Source organism: Brienomyrus brachyistius, chromosome 7 (assembly GCF_023856365.1).
Source record: "Brienomyrus brachyistius isolate T26 chromosome 7, BBRACH_0.4, whole genome shotgun sequence".
Lineage (NCBI taxonomy): Eukaryota > Metazoa > Chordata > Actinopteri > Osteoglossiformes > Mormyridae > Brienomyrus > Brienomyrus brachyistius.
The window spans coordinates 17,887,450-17,903,813 of record NC_064539.1 but is presented as its reverse complement, the minus strand read 5'-3'; the positions used below and the strand labels follow the sequence as shown (position 1 = coordinate 17,903,813).

Here is a 16,364-nt window from a genome sequence, read left to right as displayed (position 1 = left end):
GCTCGCCACACTGCAGCTAAGGTGGTGAAGGGGGAGGAGAGAATTCACCAGTTAGATATAGGGGATGATTAGGGGGGGCAGATCCAAAAGGGATATCAGGATATCACCTTTCGAACTTAGAGAGTCAGGTCCTTGGTTTTGTGTCTCATCCAAAGATCAGCACCATTTTTACAGCACAGTGTCCCATTACTGCACTGGGATTCACACAGACCACAGGATGCACTAACCTGGTGGCCACACCAACACCTCTCCCAACAGCCACCCAGCTTTCCTACTTGGTCTCTCATCCCAGGACCTTAGCTTAGCTTCAGATGAAATACCTAGTCTGTGCTACAGGGGGGATGGCTGCCACATCAAACAGGATGTCGCTTCAATAGTCCATCATTCAACACCAGGGTGCCGGGGGAGGGGAGGGGGGGGGAGGGGGGGGGGGGCCTGCGATTCGATTAGCCAGTGAAAACGTTCCATGGGGTCTGGCTGGGCCTCTGATTTTGTTGGGGTACCTAGAAGTAACTTTTGACCTTGAAGGGGTTAAGGTTGTCATTTTAGGTATTAGGGTTATGTCCATACACATGGAGAGTCCCCACAAAGGAATGAATAGAAATGTGTGTGTGTGTCTGTGTGTATAAATGGGAGATCAAAGTACCATCGTTCACTTCTTCATCCGTGAAGAGAGTCATGTAGGATCAAAGCCGCTCACCCTAAACATTTGCATGCTGTACTTGTCTTCAGGATGAGGATGAAATCCCCTCTCACCTTGCTTTTCCAATTTATCGTTTATTTATCATTTAGCAGATGCTGTCCAAAACAGCGCACAAACGAGGAAGTTAGATCCACCAGCATCCAGCATTCTGCAGCATGTGGGGTCGCAGGTCCTGCTCCAGAGCCCAGCAGGGATGCAATTAGCCAGCGAGCCCCGGGATTCGACCCCAATGGGCCGAGCTACACGGCACCCACCTGGGAGGAACCTGACATGAGACTCGTGCGGCGACTTGTCCTGCATGGTAAAGGACACACTTGGTTTTCCTCAGTCGCACATTTATGATCTGGTGTCTTGGCATAGATCTTCAGTGTGGCTGTCTAGTGACCATCCTGCGTCTGAATGATCACAGTCACTGTGGTATATTCATCACGATAAGTGGGGTATCGTTCTTGACCTGGGGAATGTCTGTAGTAAGATCTATGGGGTAGCTACTCACTAACAAACAAACAAATGAATGAATAAAAATGTAAATAAATAAAATAAAAATGTATTATATCATATTTTATTATATTATGTATTGTTTTATACAGTGGAGAACTGTGTAGTGGGTCTTGTGTGTGTGTGTATATATATATATATATATATACACACACACACACACACACACACACCCTCAGAGTCTCACACCTCCACTCCATTAACTGTCATTAACGTGAACATGTTGGTTGTACTTCACCTCAGTCCTCCTCAGGCTGATTGGACGCTGATGCCCCAGTGCCGATTTTTCCTCACTGTTTCACCCTCTTTACCTTGTTGTAACCTGAGGTTAATGGTTTCTGTGATGACTGAGACCCAGAAAGGTCCCAGATGACAGGAGAACACATTTTGAATGGTGATGAACATCCATCCATCCATCAACAATTTTCCATACCCACTTGTCCTATGTGGGGTCGTGGGAGGGTCAGAGTCTATCTCAGAAGCTACAGGTACATGGTGACCTATTCAATTCGGGTTGTGGTGCAGCTACATCCTGAGAAGCACAGGATACAAAGGAAGGAGCCCCAGGGCGGGATGGTCACATTCAACGGTCACATGCTTCATGGAGAAACGTGCACACTCCACACACTCACAGCCCACGCCTCTGGAGAGGTGATGAAATCCCATGAGCTGACGATCAGCCAGACTAAAGAGAAATCATTATTTTCATTATGCTTGATAAAATGTATCACCAAAAGCTCCGGAAATAATAAATAAAGCATTAAAGCCATGTCCTTTTCAGAATAACATTTGCCCATTTTTGTGAAACCACAGGAAGTATATTTCCGATCGCAGTGCTCGGCACCCAGTCGATACCTTTGTATTCCAACGGGGGGACACCCCCCACCCCCTGGGTTGCGATGTGGTAGCTCACCAGATTACTGTCTTTGACCACAGTCCTAAAGTAATCACATAGTGAGAATCATTCCTGTTCTGCCTGAAGTACTCATTTCCGAAACAGATGGTTTTTATAATAGATATCGAGGAATGCCATCAATAATTAACATTTTTCAACATACAGTTGAGTTCACTGCTAAAGAGAGTCTTAGAGCCCCTTTTCAGAAGATACCTTTCTTTGAATTAAAACACTGTGTCTGATGGTGTAATTATTCAATACATAGTCAAAGACAGTCAACTTTATTGTACAAGGAAAAGGTAGCAGGCTGTCTTCGTGCAAGCACCACTCGGAGGAACGGTGTTAATTCAGTCGCTATGGTGACAATTATTGTTGCTTCTTTCAAGTATGCAGAGGAAAGTCATTTTATTTATGATATATTCACTTTCCATATCCTGTTGCGCATGAAGACATCAATGCAGAGTGTCTGTTTTTCACTGCGAAAGAGGAGCTTAGCCCTGACTGGGATGAGGGGTTGGGATCTGTGATGGATAAAAATGATGGGGGACGTGAAAGACGACATGTCGATCTAACGTGGCATCTAAGAGATAAAGTCTTTTTTTCTAATGAGGGTGTGTGACAGGTAAACATTATAATTCCACGCTAGGGACAGGGTTTCCGAAAATTTTGGAGGCAGGTTTGGGCTGGTCATGTTGCATACCGGGCATTTTCCTGGTGGGTTAAAGGGTTAGGGGACCAGCAAAAATCTTACTGTACACACTATACTGGGCTTGTATATGTAGTGGGCCAATCTAGGCACAAGTCCAGGGCTTGATTTTTAATCCCAGTCCAGTCCTGTATCGGGGTGTTTCTGGAGAACAGACTGCAAGAATGTTGGTTCTCCAAAACCACAAGATGTGATGTGGAATTGACTGAAAGAAAGGAGGAAATCGCTGAGAGGAAGACGATGAAATTAGGGACCTGGCAGGCGAGTGCCTGAGGTCACACTGCTCACCCATTAAGGTGGGCTGCAGGGTCTTCACAGGCCTGTATCTCCATAGGGCCCTCAAGCTCCTTGGTTTCACATGTCTGCACTGCAGGAAAGCCACCAAGGGCATCACAGAGGTCATGGAGAGAACCTCAAGATGGCTGTAGATCCAGAGGGACAGCTAATCGACTTGGACACAAGCTGGGTTCCGATTGACCCGATAGCTAATGATGTGTCCAAATGCAAGATATACGAAAGCGCTTCAGCAGAATGATCAAGGGAGTCTCACATTAAGTAAGGTGGTGGCTTTTGGCCTGAAACAACCTCATTTCAAAACACAGGGACATGGGCAAATCAGGAAGGGCAGGACCAAGATAGGAAAATAAAAAAAAAAACAACCGTTGCGTAAGTTGTTGGCTGAACAGGAAACTCTAGGGGAGAGCTGAGGGAAACAGGAGGTAGGGGGCTGAGAGCAGAAGGCATGGGACAGATGTAATCAGCAGGGCCAGGAGGTGGAAGCAACAGACACCTTGTCAGGGAATAAAGTGAGACTGGAAGGGGAAAGGTGCTAATGCTATGGTGAGACCAACAAGGTAAGTGCATCACAGCACTGAAGGACTGCCCTCTCCTCTCCTGCCCTCTCCTCTCCTCTCTTCTCCTCTCCTGCCCACTCCTCTCTCCTCTCTCCTTTCCTCTGTTCTCTCCTCTATTCTCTTCTCCTCTCCTGTACTCTCTGCTCCTCTCCTCTCCTGCTCCTCTCCTCTCCTCGCCATTAAGCCCTGCACAATTAGATTAGATCTGTATAAGGAGTTCAACTGATAATAGTTTCACTGCTGTAACAACATGGCTCTCCCACACCCAGGTTTTTAAACACAGGCAGCCCCCAGGTTATGATCAAGATCCGTTTCCTAAATCTGTCTTTAAGTCAAATTCATAAGTAAGCTGAAAAAACATGAATGCAGTACATAATAATAATAATAATAATAATAATAACAACAACAATAATAATAATAATAATCATACAGGAATAATAACAGTAAGTACATGCAGTGCTGTACTGTGCTGACACACCACTGAAGCTGCGCAATGTTATCATGCGATTCACAAAGCGTTCGTTATTACAATACATTGTATTTAAATGGAATTTTTAAGGGAATCGGCTTTATGACAGTCTGTGTGCAAGTACAAGTCAGGCATCTTTAACCCTTAACTGGCTGTAACTGCCATGCACACCTTCAGTGTGGTATCAGCAATTCACATTAATTCTGCATTTACGTGCTTATTGCAGAAAAACAGAAGTCAGAGCGCACAAGCAATATCAAAAAATGTTTTCTGTCTTTCTCACTTTCCTTCTTCATCGCAGATGAGACCAGCCTTGTACACTTACCATCCTCATTTATTCTGGTTAAGACACTCTGCTGTATATTTTAATATATATCTGACGCTCTCATCAACTCTGTGGCATAAATGACCCACCATAAACAGCTCATATAGTCATTAAATAACATCCCAGAAGTCAGGGGGCGGTGCTAATTGTCAGTGTCCCCCATGGTGGAATATGCAGAGTGGGGGTATGATGTACCTCGAGCCTATAAATTATACATTATTTTACATGATGAGGGCCCCCTGCAAAGTCATCCCACAGGGGTATCCATGGCCCCCAGTTACAGTCCTTTTCACCTTGGGGATTTGTCACACCCACCTCTGATTCTTTTGACATTCAGCAATTTGAAATCTTTTTAAATTAAGGGCAAGGTGCGGTGGTTGGTTACAAGGATATTTGCAGCAAGCAGTATTAAGAATTCTGTTACCACTTCGATTCTTGTTTCCCATAAACAATCTGTTCCTTTTTTCGTGAAGCAGTGTTGTCCCAATTTGCTTGGGATTACCCAGAGCTTTCTGGTTTCTGCAAACTGCCTGTGAGTTTGTGCGCCTAGTGATGGACCAGCATCTTGTGCAGGCTGTACCACAGCCTTGTGCCCGACACTGCCTGGGATCGGCTTCAGGCCACCATGATCAAATCGCGGGTACCTAGCTGGACTCAAGGTCATAGGCTTTTTTCAATATTGGTAGGGAGCAAATCAGCCTCGAACCCCCTAAACACACAGCACTCCCACGTTATTGGTTGGGAAACATGCCTAACATCCTCATCGAAATCTACACCCTTGGTTTTACAAGACAAATTATTTAGCTGGAAATGCAAAGCAGAGAAATTGTCAGCAAGAGGCAGGGTGATGCAATGCTTAGAACTCCTGGAGACCTGACCATGTGTACCTGACCTGACTTTGGCTCTACATGGGGGGAGTTTGCATGTCTCCCCCACAATCCAAAAACACGCCAAGGTGAACAGGAGTTATCAAATTGCCTGGATGTTCGTGCCCTTGCAGGACCTGTTCCCTGCTTTGCCCCTACAGCGTCTGGAATCGGCTCTGGACGCCGCGACCCTACACTGGACGAGCAGCTATGGAAAATGGATGCTAGCTAACAGAAAGATGGTTGAAATTTCTTATTTACACCTGGACTTTGATTGTGTTCAGCAATTCTTCATGCACTCCTGTTCTTCTGTACTACACATCCATCATCTGAAACTGCTTATTCTGTTCAGGGTCACAGGGGGCCCAGAGCCTACAGGTGCAAGGCAGGGAATAACCCTGGGTGGGGCACCAACCCATCACAGGGCACATTCACACCTACAGGCAATTTGGCAACAACAGTTAACCTCAGCATGTTTTTGGACCGCGAGGGGAAACCCCACGACAGCACAGGGAGAACAAGCAAACTCTAGAAACACAGAACTCTGGCAGAGACTCAAACCCAGACCCCACCGGTGTAAGGCGACAGTCCTAACCACTGCGCCACCAGGCTGCTCCCATTTCTATACTCTATCACTAAAGTCGGTACTTTTCTATCTCAAAATCAGCCTTCTATCATTCAGTTTCACACAGAATTCCTGAAGCACATCCTCTCTGAGTCTACATGTGAAAACTTGAGCAATTATTGCGTCATCCCTGTTAGGTAATTGTTAAATGTACAATCAAGCTCTTCAAACAAAGCTGCCTTTCTGACTGCACTCAAGAATAAAACCCGGAGAGAAACATCCTGGAATCCACACACCTTAATATTCATCAGGAACATTCCCGATGTTTGGGATCCACTAGCGTCCTCGAGCTCGCTGCCCCTTAAAGGTGCGTAATGTCTAACCTGGAAACATAGAAACGCTTTTTCCTAACTGTAACCCAGCATTTCTGAGTCATAAGCTGCTACTCCAACTGAGGCTGAATGTGAAAAATTCGGCAATTATTGCATCAGTGCTGTTAGAAAATTGTTAAACATACAAGTAAACTCTCTGAACAAAGATGCATTACTAACTGCAATCATAAAAAAAAACTTCTTTTTTATGGCAAGAGAAACTGTGTATCTGCTTGATCAACTGACTTCAGCAGACCACCCTCAAACCAGCCATAAATCCAGTGAAGGCTTGTAAAAAGACATGCTGCAAACTCTGTCTTATCCCGGGACAGATCAGGATAGCGCACTGACAAAGACGTATGGAGCACACACTTTCCCACAGAGTAAATAAAACCATGAAAAAGAACTAAATAAAAAGTCGTTTTATATTTTAATGCATTGTCAAGTTGCCATTGCCAAAAAACTTATCAGGAGTAAATACTTGGGCCAGACCACCATTTAATGATCTCAGCTGGATATTAATGGGGTACAGTGAGATTTTCAGGGGGAGGTTTAATGCACGCAGAGTCTATGCTTTCTGCCTCATTAGAATTATAGGTAATGCTTTACATTCAGTGCACCTTCATAATGCATTCATAATGCATTCATAGATCATTCATAAGCAGCATGCAAGTACAGCTTAACATCCTAATATCCCTTAACAGCTTTAATATACATTAATAACAAACATTACATGATTACACTAGTATAATGTTTGTTATTATTATATAATATTTGTTATTAATGTATATTACAGCTGTTAAGAGATGTTAAGGTATACATGCATGATGTTTATGAATAATTTCTGAATACTTAATGAATACATTATGAAGCTGTACTGAACGTTCTATGAATGCAATATAAAAGCATTCTGAAGGTGCAGTTAATGTAAAACGTTACCGAATTATCACAGACTTCACAGTGATACGTACAAACGGGTACTTCTGCAATCTTTCAACGCTGGTAATAATTTCAGGTAACAGGTTTGCAGGATCAGTAATGTCTATTGAACGCACTGTCAGCCTAAAGCATGTCGCTGTGTTGTGTATCACCCAGCAGATCACTTAGTATCTTTTACCCTTAAAACACATTTGCATATAGAGCCATGCGGTAAATAGCTTCTCTTTGTTTAAGCACCCACACTTGACTTCAGTTACTTCGATGAAAGTGGTGTGAAGCAGTACAGACAGAAGAAAACATCAACATCCCAGGGATGGAAAGCTTGAAACGTGGGTAAACACCACGATCCCTTCCCTCGAGCAGCATATTCAGCATATTCATTGTTTAGGTATTCGCAATAAAAATTATCCTTCAAAATGACCCATGTTCACAGAACCAACTGGGAGCCACTTCATAAACAACCACTGGGGGGCTCCCACCTAGACAATGTGACGGCAGCCATTCTGCACCAGTACACTCACCACACAGTGGCTATGGTAGTGATGGAGCGGGAGAGAATTCACTAGTTAGATATAGGGGATGATTAGGAAGCCAGATCTGAAAGGCAGTGGGTAATTTAGCCAGGACATCGGGGTACCACCCCCATTCATTGGAAAGAGGCCAAGGGGACTTATGATTTAGAAAGTCAGGATCTCAGATTTACATCCAAAGTATCGCCCCTTTTTTACAGCAGAGGGTCCCCATTATTGCACTGCAGTCCATTATATGGTGTAACCTGCTGGTCACACGAACACCTCATCCAACAGCACCCCAACTCTTCTAGCTGATCTCCCACCCAGGTACTGGCCAGGCCCAGACACGCTTAGCTCTAGGTGGATTACCTGGTCGGAACTGCAGGTGGTACGACTGCTCACAATTGACGTTTTGACACGCTTGACATTTAAAGCACACAGATTATTTGCACAGTAACCAAAAGAAGAATGTCAGTAAAAATATCTTGTCAGCAATAATCTTGACATAGAAGCAGTTGTGTATGGCTTCTGCAGCCAGCAGGTGTTGGGAATAATGTATTACACTCATCGACTGTCCCTTCGCCTGATTTTCACCATGGAAACAATGGCTTATCCCCCAGTAGTGTTTGTAATTCCAGAGCAGATTTTGGGAGGGTTCGAATGAGGTCTTACCTTGGATGTTAGATATATCATGGAATGCACAGAATCGCCAGCTATGCTTTGATCTACACATTTTGATTTGGCACATGTATTTTTCAGAGTAGCATCAACATATTTCAGAGCAGAATTCTCCTGAGATTCTCTTCACAATCTGCTGGGCAAATCAAGGCTTCCTAAGGTCACAGAAATGTATTCGATGGATGCTTTATGTGAAGGTCTATCAGACTCCCGCGCTGCCAATGGCACTGGACAAGAGTGAAGATCTAAAACGTGCCTCTCGCTGTCACACTCATCACAGTGAATGATAGCCTGCAGTCTTGTATGCGTTGATGGATCACAGTGTTTTTAGTATGTAGAGTGGCTATTCAGGAAACTGAAGTGGAAGCTAAAGTGGATTTTCCCTGAAGCCCCAGGACTTCTTAAGCAAATGAGGTGACTTGTGGATGGGGAATTGCCTGTTTGGGTCCTCAGAAGACCTTCTACAGGAAGCTGAACAAGAGGACCTTTTAATCCCTGTTTTATTAGCTGTGATAAGGGCTTCATTTTCCACTCCTTGGATGGGAATTTCTCGCACTTGAAGGAAATTCTGGAGAAGATTGAGAGGCAAAAGCAGGGATCAGCTTCTCCTCAGCATGAGAATGTGGTATATGGGACATAAAGTTCTCTTTTGTATCTCGAACCCAGAGTTCTCCATTTTTCTTGGAGATTGTGGGGAAGCTTCTCCACAATGCGACTGATTGCTCTTCTGTGAAGAAGACTGATACTGGAGGTAAACGGCCCTTGAGCTGTTTACGAAGGAAATCTCCAGACTCCACCAATCGCTGATAGTTTTTACGTGAAACTATCGGTAAGTCTGGTGCAAAGAGAGGCTTCAATGGCATCTATTCAGTCCCTGCCGACTCACACATGCCTACCGATGACTAATTGCTGTGATCCTTTTAACATGTTAGCATGACGCCCTCCTAAGCCATGTCATGACAGCATCCTCATTGGATTTGAGGTTCTGTCTATCTGAGGCAAAAGTGGATTTTTATGATAGATAACTTGTTGCTTGGTAATTAAATATTCGGAGACCCACTGTATCGATTACAGCAAGATGGGCGTTATGCAAGGTCAGATGGAGTATGGAGCTTTCTGAAGATGTTCCTGCTGACTAGTCTTTATTGCCGTTGAGTTTTGAGTAGTAGGCTGCTGGACGGGGTTGAAGCAGGCCTTATTTCTCATGCTGGATGATAGCGTGTGACCTGCAGAGAGTAAGAAGTCTCTGCCCCGTGATAATGGTCCTGACCAGCGATGTTGTATTGACGAAGGGCAAACTGTGCTTGAATATAGCGATGAGTACCGAGCGCCGACTGCTACCGTGCTAAAGAGGCGCTGATGTCACTCACTCTATTCTCTCTATTTTTAACAGGACTGCATCGGCTCTGATCTTTAAATGCACGCAGCAGAGCGTGTCTGCCGGCTTCGCGTATGACGAGGCTGCGAATCTGCACGTTTTACCCCATCAGGCCCAGAAATGTCTTTCTGGTTGTTCATTTTGATGTGACTCTGGCATTTATACTGTACCACCCCAAGTATGGATTTTCCTTCTTGGACTGGGGGTTTGCAGCAAAAAACGCACAAGAAAAATAACAGAGCATCAAATACACAAGTGCATTCAATTATTCGCTTCAGTGGAGATGTATCTAGTGAGACGCTGAATCACCAATATTAATGTTTTGTGTTTGCAGTCTGTTTCACAAAATTCTAATGCGTTATACAGCTTTTTTGTTACAGATTGAAATGTCTGTATTGCATCCATCCATCCATCCATCTTCCATTCAATCACTCTTTGCAAGGCTTGAAGCACAAGATAACAGCACAATGTAAGGACACACCTTAGATGAGTGTGTGTACTGCCTGTAGTGAGTTATTGTCAGGGGTGCACATAACCGGTACGCAAGTACGCATTCACCTTTAAGAACGATACGTGCGTTGTTACTAACGATTGTTAGTAAAAGCACAAACACGTACTTATTTTATGTGCTTTCGCGCTGCTATGACAAGAAAATACCTTGTATTTTAACCCGTATACCGCAAATTAAGTCGAGTTAGCATACAAAGATTAAAATACATTATATTTTGTTTTCATACATATATCTATATCCAGCTACTGAATTATCTTGTACTGAATACTAACGATTGTTTATTGCTGTGTTTGTCTGCCAGTATTTAGACATGACATCATGAAATTGGTTTGTGGCAGCACCATAAAATATTTTAATAATGCACAAGGTTTACCTTGTGACTTTTATAGTACGAACGTGCTTACACCGCTCTGCGGTGAACGGGCTAATTCTTTTTACCGATTGTAATAGAAAAAAATCGGCTCCACCGTGGTTCATCACCGGTTCAGCATTTCTCTTACCCGATATGACAGTGAGAAAAAATGTGATAAGGAGAAAACTAGGTCTGGTAATAAGAAGGGGATGGCGTTCACTGGCTCGTTCGTTCTCTAATATAGCGGCGCAAACAGCCGAAGGGCACAGTCAGGAGAAACACAGCTCAGCACAGGCAGTTCCTAACACAGTCTAGGCGCATCAGCTGTGTTCCTGCTTTTAACCTCGTTATCGTGTTCGGGTCGGCACCGACCCCTTTCTAAGTTTAAAATGCATAAAAGCACCACATAGATTTGTGTACAGTTGAATGTTGTTGCACCTTTAATGTAACGTTTCACTTCAGAAAAGAGCCTCAGATTCACTAATAAAATAAGCAGAAAGGAAAAAGAATGGTAATACTGGTTTCCATATTATACTGCATAGTTTAATCATGACTCCATTATTGCCAAACCGCTGTATTTGCTGGTCGGTTGATTTGTTCTGCTGCCTAGTCATTTAGCTGACTTTCAGTTGACCTTCATCAGATCCTCATCTCCTGTTGTATAGAAGAATAGAAGATTGTATGATTACTCACTCCTTTCACAGCCTGACTTACCTGTAAGCATGTGTTTCTGTGTAGCAACAAAATAAAAATAAATTCACAACATAAATATGATCAGACAGTGATAAAACATGAATTATATTATATTATATTATATTATATTATATAATATTATATTATATTATATTATATTATATTATATTATACCAGGATCGGCATGGTGGCGCAGTGGTTAGCACTGTTGTCTCACACCTCTGGCACCCGGGTTCGAGTCTCCGCCTGGGTCACATGTGTGTGGAGTTTGCATGTTCTCCCCATGTCGTCGTGGGGTTTCCTCCGGTTTCCCCCCACAGTCCAAAAACATGCTAAGGCTAATTGGAGTTGCTAAATTGACCATAGGTGTGAGTGAATGGTGTGTGAGTGTGCCCTGCGATGGGCTGACCCCCCATCCTGGGTTGTTCCCTGCCTCGTGCCCATTGCTTCCGGGATAGGCTCCGGACCACCCGCGACCCAGTAGGATAAGCGGTTTGGAAAATGGATGGATGGATATATTATATCATTTTCCAGCATGTATTATTAAGGTGTTTGATGACTGGATTAAACTAAAAAATTTTACAGACTCAAAGTTTTCAGTGGACAGTTTTTTGTTGCTTATCATAATGCAATTGCTGGGCAATAATGATAATGACGAGCAGAACAGAGATACCTTTCCTTGATGTTTCATCATCAGAATTCTCTTTACTCCTTTATAATACCTTAGGGTATCTGTTGGTATCTGTACCTGAACACTCCAATGCCTTTGCGGCCTTACCGTCCTTGATCACGCCACAGTACTCCTCGCACTCCCTCTGGCTGTAGAACTTGTTGCCGTTTCCCTTACAGCCGCCATATTTGAAGGACACGCACTTTCCGCTTATGGAATCAAAGGCCCAGAGCTGCTCCTGGCCAGTGCACTTCCCAGGGGCAATAGGCAGCCTGCAGGCCGCTGGAAAGCGGAAGATACAGTGAAATAAAGTGGAAAATGAAATGAAAAAATGAAATGACACATGAAATGACACATGAAATGACACATGAAATGAAAAAGATGCACACAATAAAAGGCCGATTCTGTAACTTAAGTGAATTGTATGATCATGATTTGTATGATTTGTATGATTAGATGTTCAAATTGGATTATACAGTATGCAAGACCACCACTGCATCTTGGAAACTGACTCAGTGAAATATTGTTCCATGCTGCACATTATCATAAATGTTTTAATGTAGTATAAGCCTTTTATGAATGCTGATGTATATGTGTCCCGTATGTGTCGTCACACTGTGAAAAGCAGCCTTCATCAGATCCTGAACTTTACATTTATGATGTTCCTTGCGGTACCTTCAGTGCGGCATGTCTGAAGGCAGGCCTTTTCAGTCAAGAAGTTGTTCTGGTTGCCCAGGCAACCACCAAAGATGAACTCCTGGCAGGCCATGAGGGTGGAGTTGTAGAAATAGCGTGAAAACATGGCGAAACATGGACCTGCATCTGGGGGGCTCATGCAGGAGTCTGAGAAAAGGCACCAGTGAGTTAGGGGAGAAAAGCTTGTGATTCTGAGTTGAAATCCAGTCACTTGCCCCCTGCCCCCTATTCACAGGATACTGAAATACCTTCATTTATAAACATGGGCGTGTCTACGGCTGAACCTTCCTCAGGTGAGGGCAGGACAACGTTTCTTTTGAGTCTCTGTTTGTGGACAGGGTTGGAGATAAGTGAGCATGGGCAATAGGAGAGACAGGTGAAGACAAGATCGAGTGTAATCAAGTTTAATCTTGTGTACCTGAATTTCTGGCAACTGGGCTGGATTTCCAGGAACACATTCCTCTGCAGAGAGAAACAAGTAAGTTCAAAGGGTTAGTTCTGGCCTCTGCTTACAGATGTGAGTATGTTATGGCTGAAGACAGAGGGGGAGTACTTGTCTTCGTCAGAATGATGATGGCGTCGTCGTTCAGTCCTTGCTCTTTGGCCAGCTGGGTAAACTCTTCCACAAGGCTGGAGCGCAGGTCCGGGCTGCGACCTGATAAACCGTGAGATCCGCACGTCTCATGACAATCACTTTCGTCGTACATTTACTTGGTGATATAAGCAATATTCAAACAAATTTACCTTTGGAAATCCCGCAAAAATAAGATAAAGAGCAGAAGGAGAGTCACCATAGCACAGTAACCCCCCTTTCTATAGTTTTCGACATTATTTGAACCTGCAGCATTTTTATTGAGTTATACAATATGATTTAATAATATCATTCATTTAAACGCAGATACATTAAACTTAGGAAACAGCTGCATGTAGGTCTTCTATACACACATGCAATCTCTACACAGCAGTACAGTGATACTGACAGAAAACTTGATGTTTTTCTCTCGCCCATGTGACTCCATGTCAGTCATTACCATAGAGCTTCAGTGTGGTGGTCTTGTTGCCACCCTGCTTCTGCGTTCTCATGACCACGATGGCATATTCGTGGTAATTAGTGCGGACCACGTATGCATCCACGTCAGCCTTCCACTCTGCAGGCCAGAACACAGCATCACAAACGTTCCGTAATCGCGCTTGATAATGCTACCCAACATGCTATGCCAACATCTGTGGGCTCAGTATTGTTCAGGTTGAGGGACCATTCCATTCACTGTGTCATATACAGTGCCAGTCAAAAGTTTGGACACACCCATCCGTGGGAAGGTATTATTGTACTATAATCTACATTTTAGAATTATTATAAAGACATCAAAACTATAAAATAACATATATGGAATTATGCACTAGCCAAAAACATTATTTGTTGGGGGGACAGCACTGTGTGTTGGGACTCAGAAGGTTGCTGGTTCGAATCCCGTGATTGGCAGATTCATCCCACCATTGGGCCCTTGAGCAAGGCCCTTAACCCCAACTGCTCCAGCGACTGGCTGAACCTACTGTCTCCTGTAGGCCAGTTCCATGAGGTGGCCTCCTGTGATGCTTTCCCAGCTGGCCTGAAGGAGGTCCCACTGAGAGCTGAGCTCTCATTGGCCGCTTTTCTTCACTATCTAGTCAAACTCCTCCAAAACCAATTCATACTGATGCCATCACTCTCCTTTGTACGCAGCTCGGTGAGTCCAAACTTTTGACTGGTATCGTACCTTTGCATATCTTTTTCTGTCATCTACATATTGGGTCGGCCCGATAGGCAGGAATTCCAAACCCAACAGGCAAGCATCATCTGTAGCGACTCACTTGCATTGTGATACGACAGCTTCCCAGAAGTGTCCGTTACCTCGTAGGACATAAATTTTTGTTTGCACTCTCCACGCCTGCACACAAACATACAAGAACAAAAACATTATACCATCAGAGTATGAGCAGAGTGTCAAATGTGCACTACTGGAACACAAAACGTCATTCATATTGCTTTAATACTGTTGGGATTATATAAATATGGATTGATTTTGGTGTTTGTTATTCATTAATGATCCATATTGTAGGCTATATGTACATGTTCATGTTAATGCTGCCAGAGGGGCGGCTACAAGGAGATAGCGTGTAGTGAGTGGGGAGAGCTCCCCTAGTGGTGGCAGTGGCACCTGATGGCAGTTCTCGTCAGGTTGAGGGTATTGCTGGTAACCCCCTGATTTATTTCTATGGTTCCCGCTGATAGGTGGTCTTTGTGCTTTTGTATCCAGGGGCAATTGGACGCTACGGCGATGTCGTGCCACTTCCCCATAAACTAGAAGACAGGGACAGGGACTGAGATGCAGAAGGGAACAAGGAGTAGAGATACGCTGCGTTCCATTTACCTCAGAGGTCGGAATGACGTCACACGCCATTTAGCAACATCAGTACTAGCCATGTTCATTGTTAGCCATTGTTAGCAATACTAGTAGATAATGCATTACCTGATGTTTTGCACATACAAACACCATAGCAAGAAGTCCACCGATAGCGATTGAACAGTACTGTGTGTACGACTTGTTTAATGAAACAGAAATAATACGTAAGCGCTACGAAACAGTATATAACTATGGCTTCCAATGATGAAGGGGGCAGTTGTCTTGAATTCTGAGGTCGGGGGATGCAGAGGCTCCTCAGACTTTCCAAACCAGAATTCCAGCTTCAGGGGCTATTCCAGTTGAAATTTCCAATGAGAAAATTCCGTCTTCCGAGTTCAAACGGAACGCAACGATAACAGCAAGGAAATGGAGGAAAGCGAGGAAAAGGCGAGGACTACTGCTCCATACCGTGTCAAGTCAATGTCAAGTATCAGTCAATCACCCGGCACAACGGATACGTCATACAGAAAAAGCAGTAACTGGTGCTAATCTTATAGTACCTGAACATGCGATGCTAGCACTCCGCAAACCTTCAGAAGGACAGAGGGAGACTGTGGTTCCTTACCCGGGTTAGGTCGAAGTTTTCCTGAGGCTGGAGCGCAGGTTCCGAAGGCAGGGGCCCCCCAAAGGCTGGGGTGCCGACAGCCAGGAGCAGAAACGGCAGCAGCACTGTGATGTGCATGGCGGCTGTGTCCAGTCAGACTGTTGTCCTGAGCCACTGTGTCGTTATTTAAAAATCAGTCCTCCCCAGCCTGTGCTGACCACCACAGCAGGACATTGACCCAAGGGGATGTGTGCTTTAAGTAAACGGCCTCCCTGAAATACAAACACCGCAACTAGACCAAAGGCTGCCTTATCAGTTCCTCTGGGTATCTCTTTCTGTCTTAATTCACCGTTGACTCTCGCTTTACAGAAAGATTTTCTTGATATTTGTGATGCATATTATTTTTAAAGGGTGGCACGGGTAATCTGATCTAATTGTAGCACGACAGTCTGATTTGCTGGCAATATACCGTTGATCAATTACTTATATTCATGTTAAACTGAAATGTCTCGCTATGTGTTGTGGCATTTAGCAACTTCAATTGATTTTTTTGGGGGGAGGATCGTCGCATTGATGATTTCGTTTTTCCGTGCCTGAGCAGGAGAGATTTATAATGGAAATAAAACCCAAGGACTGGTTGCAGAGCAGAGCCCAGTACGACGACTCTAATGGGTGTTAGGGGGCCTGGTGCTGGT

At 44.1% G+C, this 16,364-nt stretch overlaps 1 protein-coding gene and 1 long non-coding RNA gene across 3 annotated transcripts; one reads left to right on the top strand and one right to left on the bottom strand.

Moving 5' to 3' along the window:
* Positions 1-5,843: 5,843 nt before the first annotated feature.
* Positions 5,844-11,011, top strand: LOC125746295 (uncharacterized). 2 transcript variants are annotated; one of them, XR_007398916.1, is made up of 3 exons: positions 5,844-6,248; positions 7,426-9,210; positions 9,775-11,011. It is a non-coding gene; the product is annotated as an uncharacterized LOC125746295 (long non-coding RNA). The 2 variants fall into 2 exon arrangements; XR_007398915.1 differs by having other exon boundaries at positions 5,969-6,248; positions 7,426-7,520.
* A 132-nt stretch (positions 11,012-11,143) lies between these two features.
* LOC125746293 (alpha-1-microglobulin/bikunin precursor) lies at positions 11,144-15,877 on the bottom strand. Its single transcript, XM_049020103.1, has 10 exons — positions 15,691-15,877; positions 14,880-15,022; positions 14,533-14,609; positions 13,713-13,829; positions 13,235-13,336; positions 13,100-13,143; positions 12,930-13,005; positions 12,661-12,828; positions 12,094-12,267; positions 11,144-11,276 (listed from the first exon to the last, which is right to left on the bottom strand). The coding sequence occupies exons 1-10, from the start codon at positions 15,805-15,807 to the stop codon at positions 11,248-11,250; spliced, it is 1,047 nt and encodes a 348-aa protein (XP_048876060.1). The 5' UTR covers positions 15,808-15,877; the 3' UTR covers positions 11,144-11,247.
* Positions 15,878-16,364: the final 487 nt, after the last annotated feature.

Coding starts and splice junctions, on each gene's coding strand:
- LOC125746293 (XM_049020103.1), bottom strand. CDS start 15,807: ATGCACATCACAGTGCTGCTGCCGTTTCTGCTCCTGGCTGTCGGCACC. Junction 14,610..14,879: donor CTGACGAGAACTGCCATCAG/GTGCCACTGCCA, acceptor GTTTGTGTGCAG/GCGTGGAGAGTGCAAACAAA. Junction 11,277..12,093: donor CTGTGGCGTGATCAAGGACG/GTAAGGCCGCAA, acceptor TCTATACAACAG/GAGATGAGGATCTGATGAAG.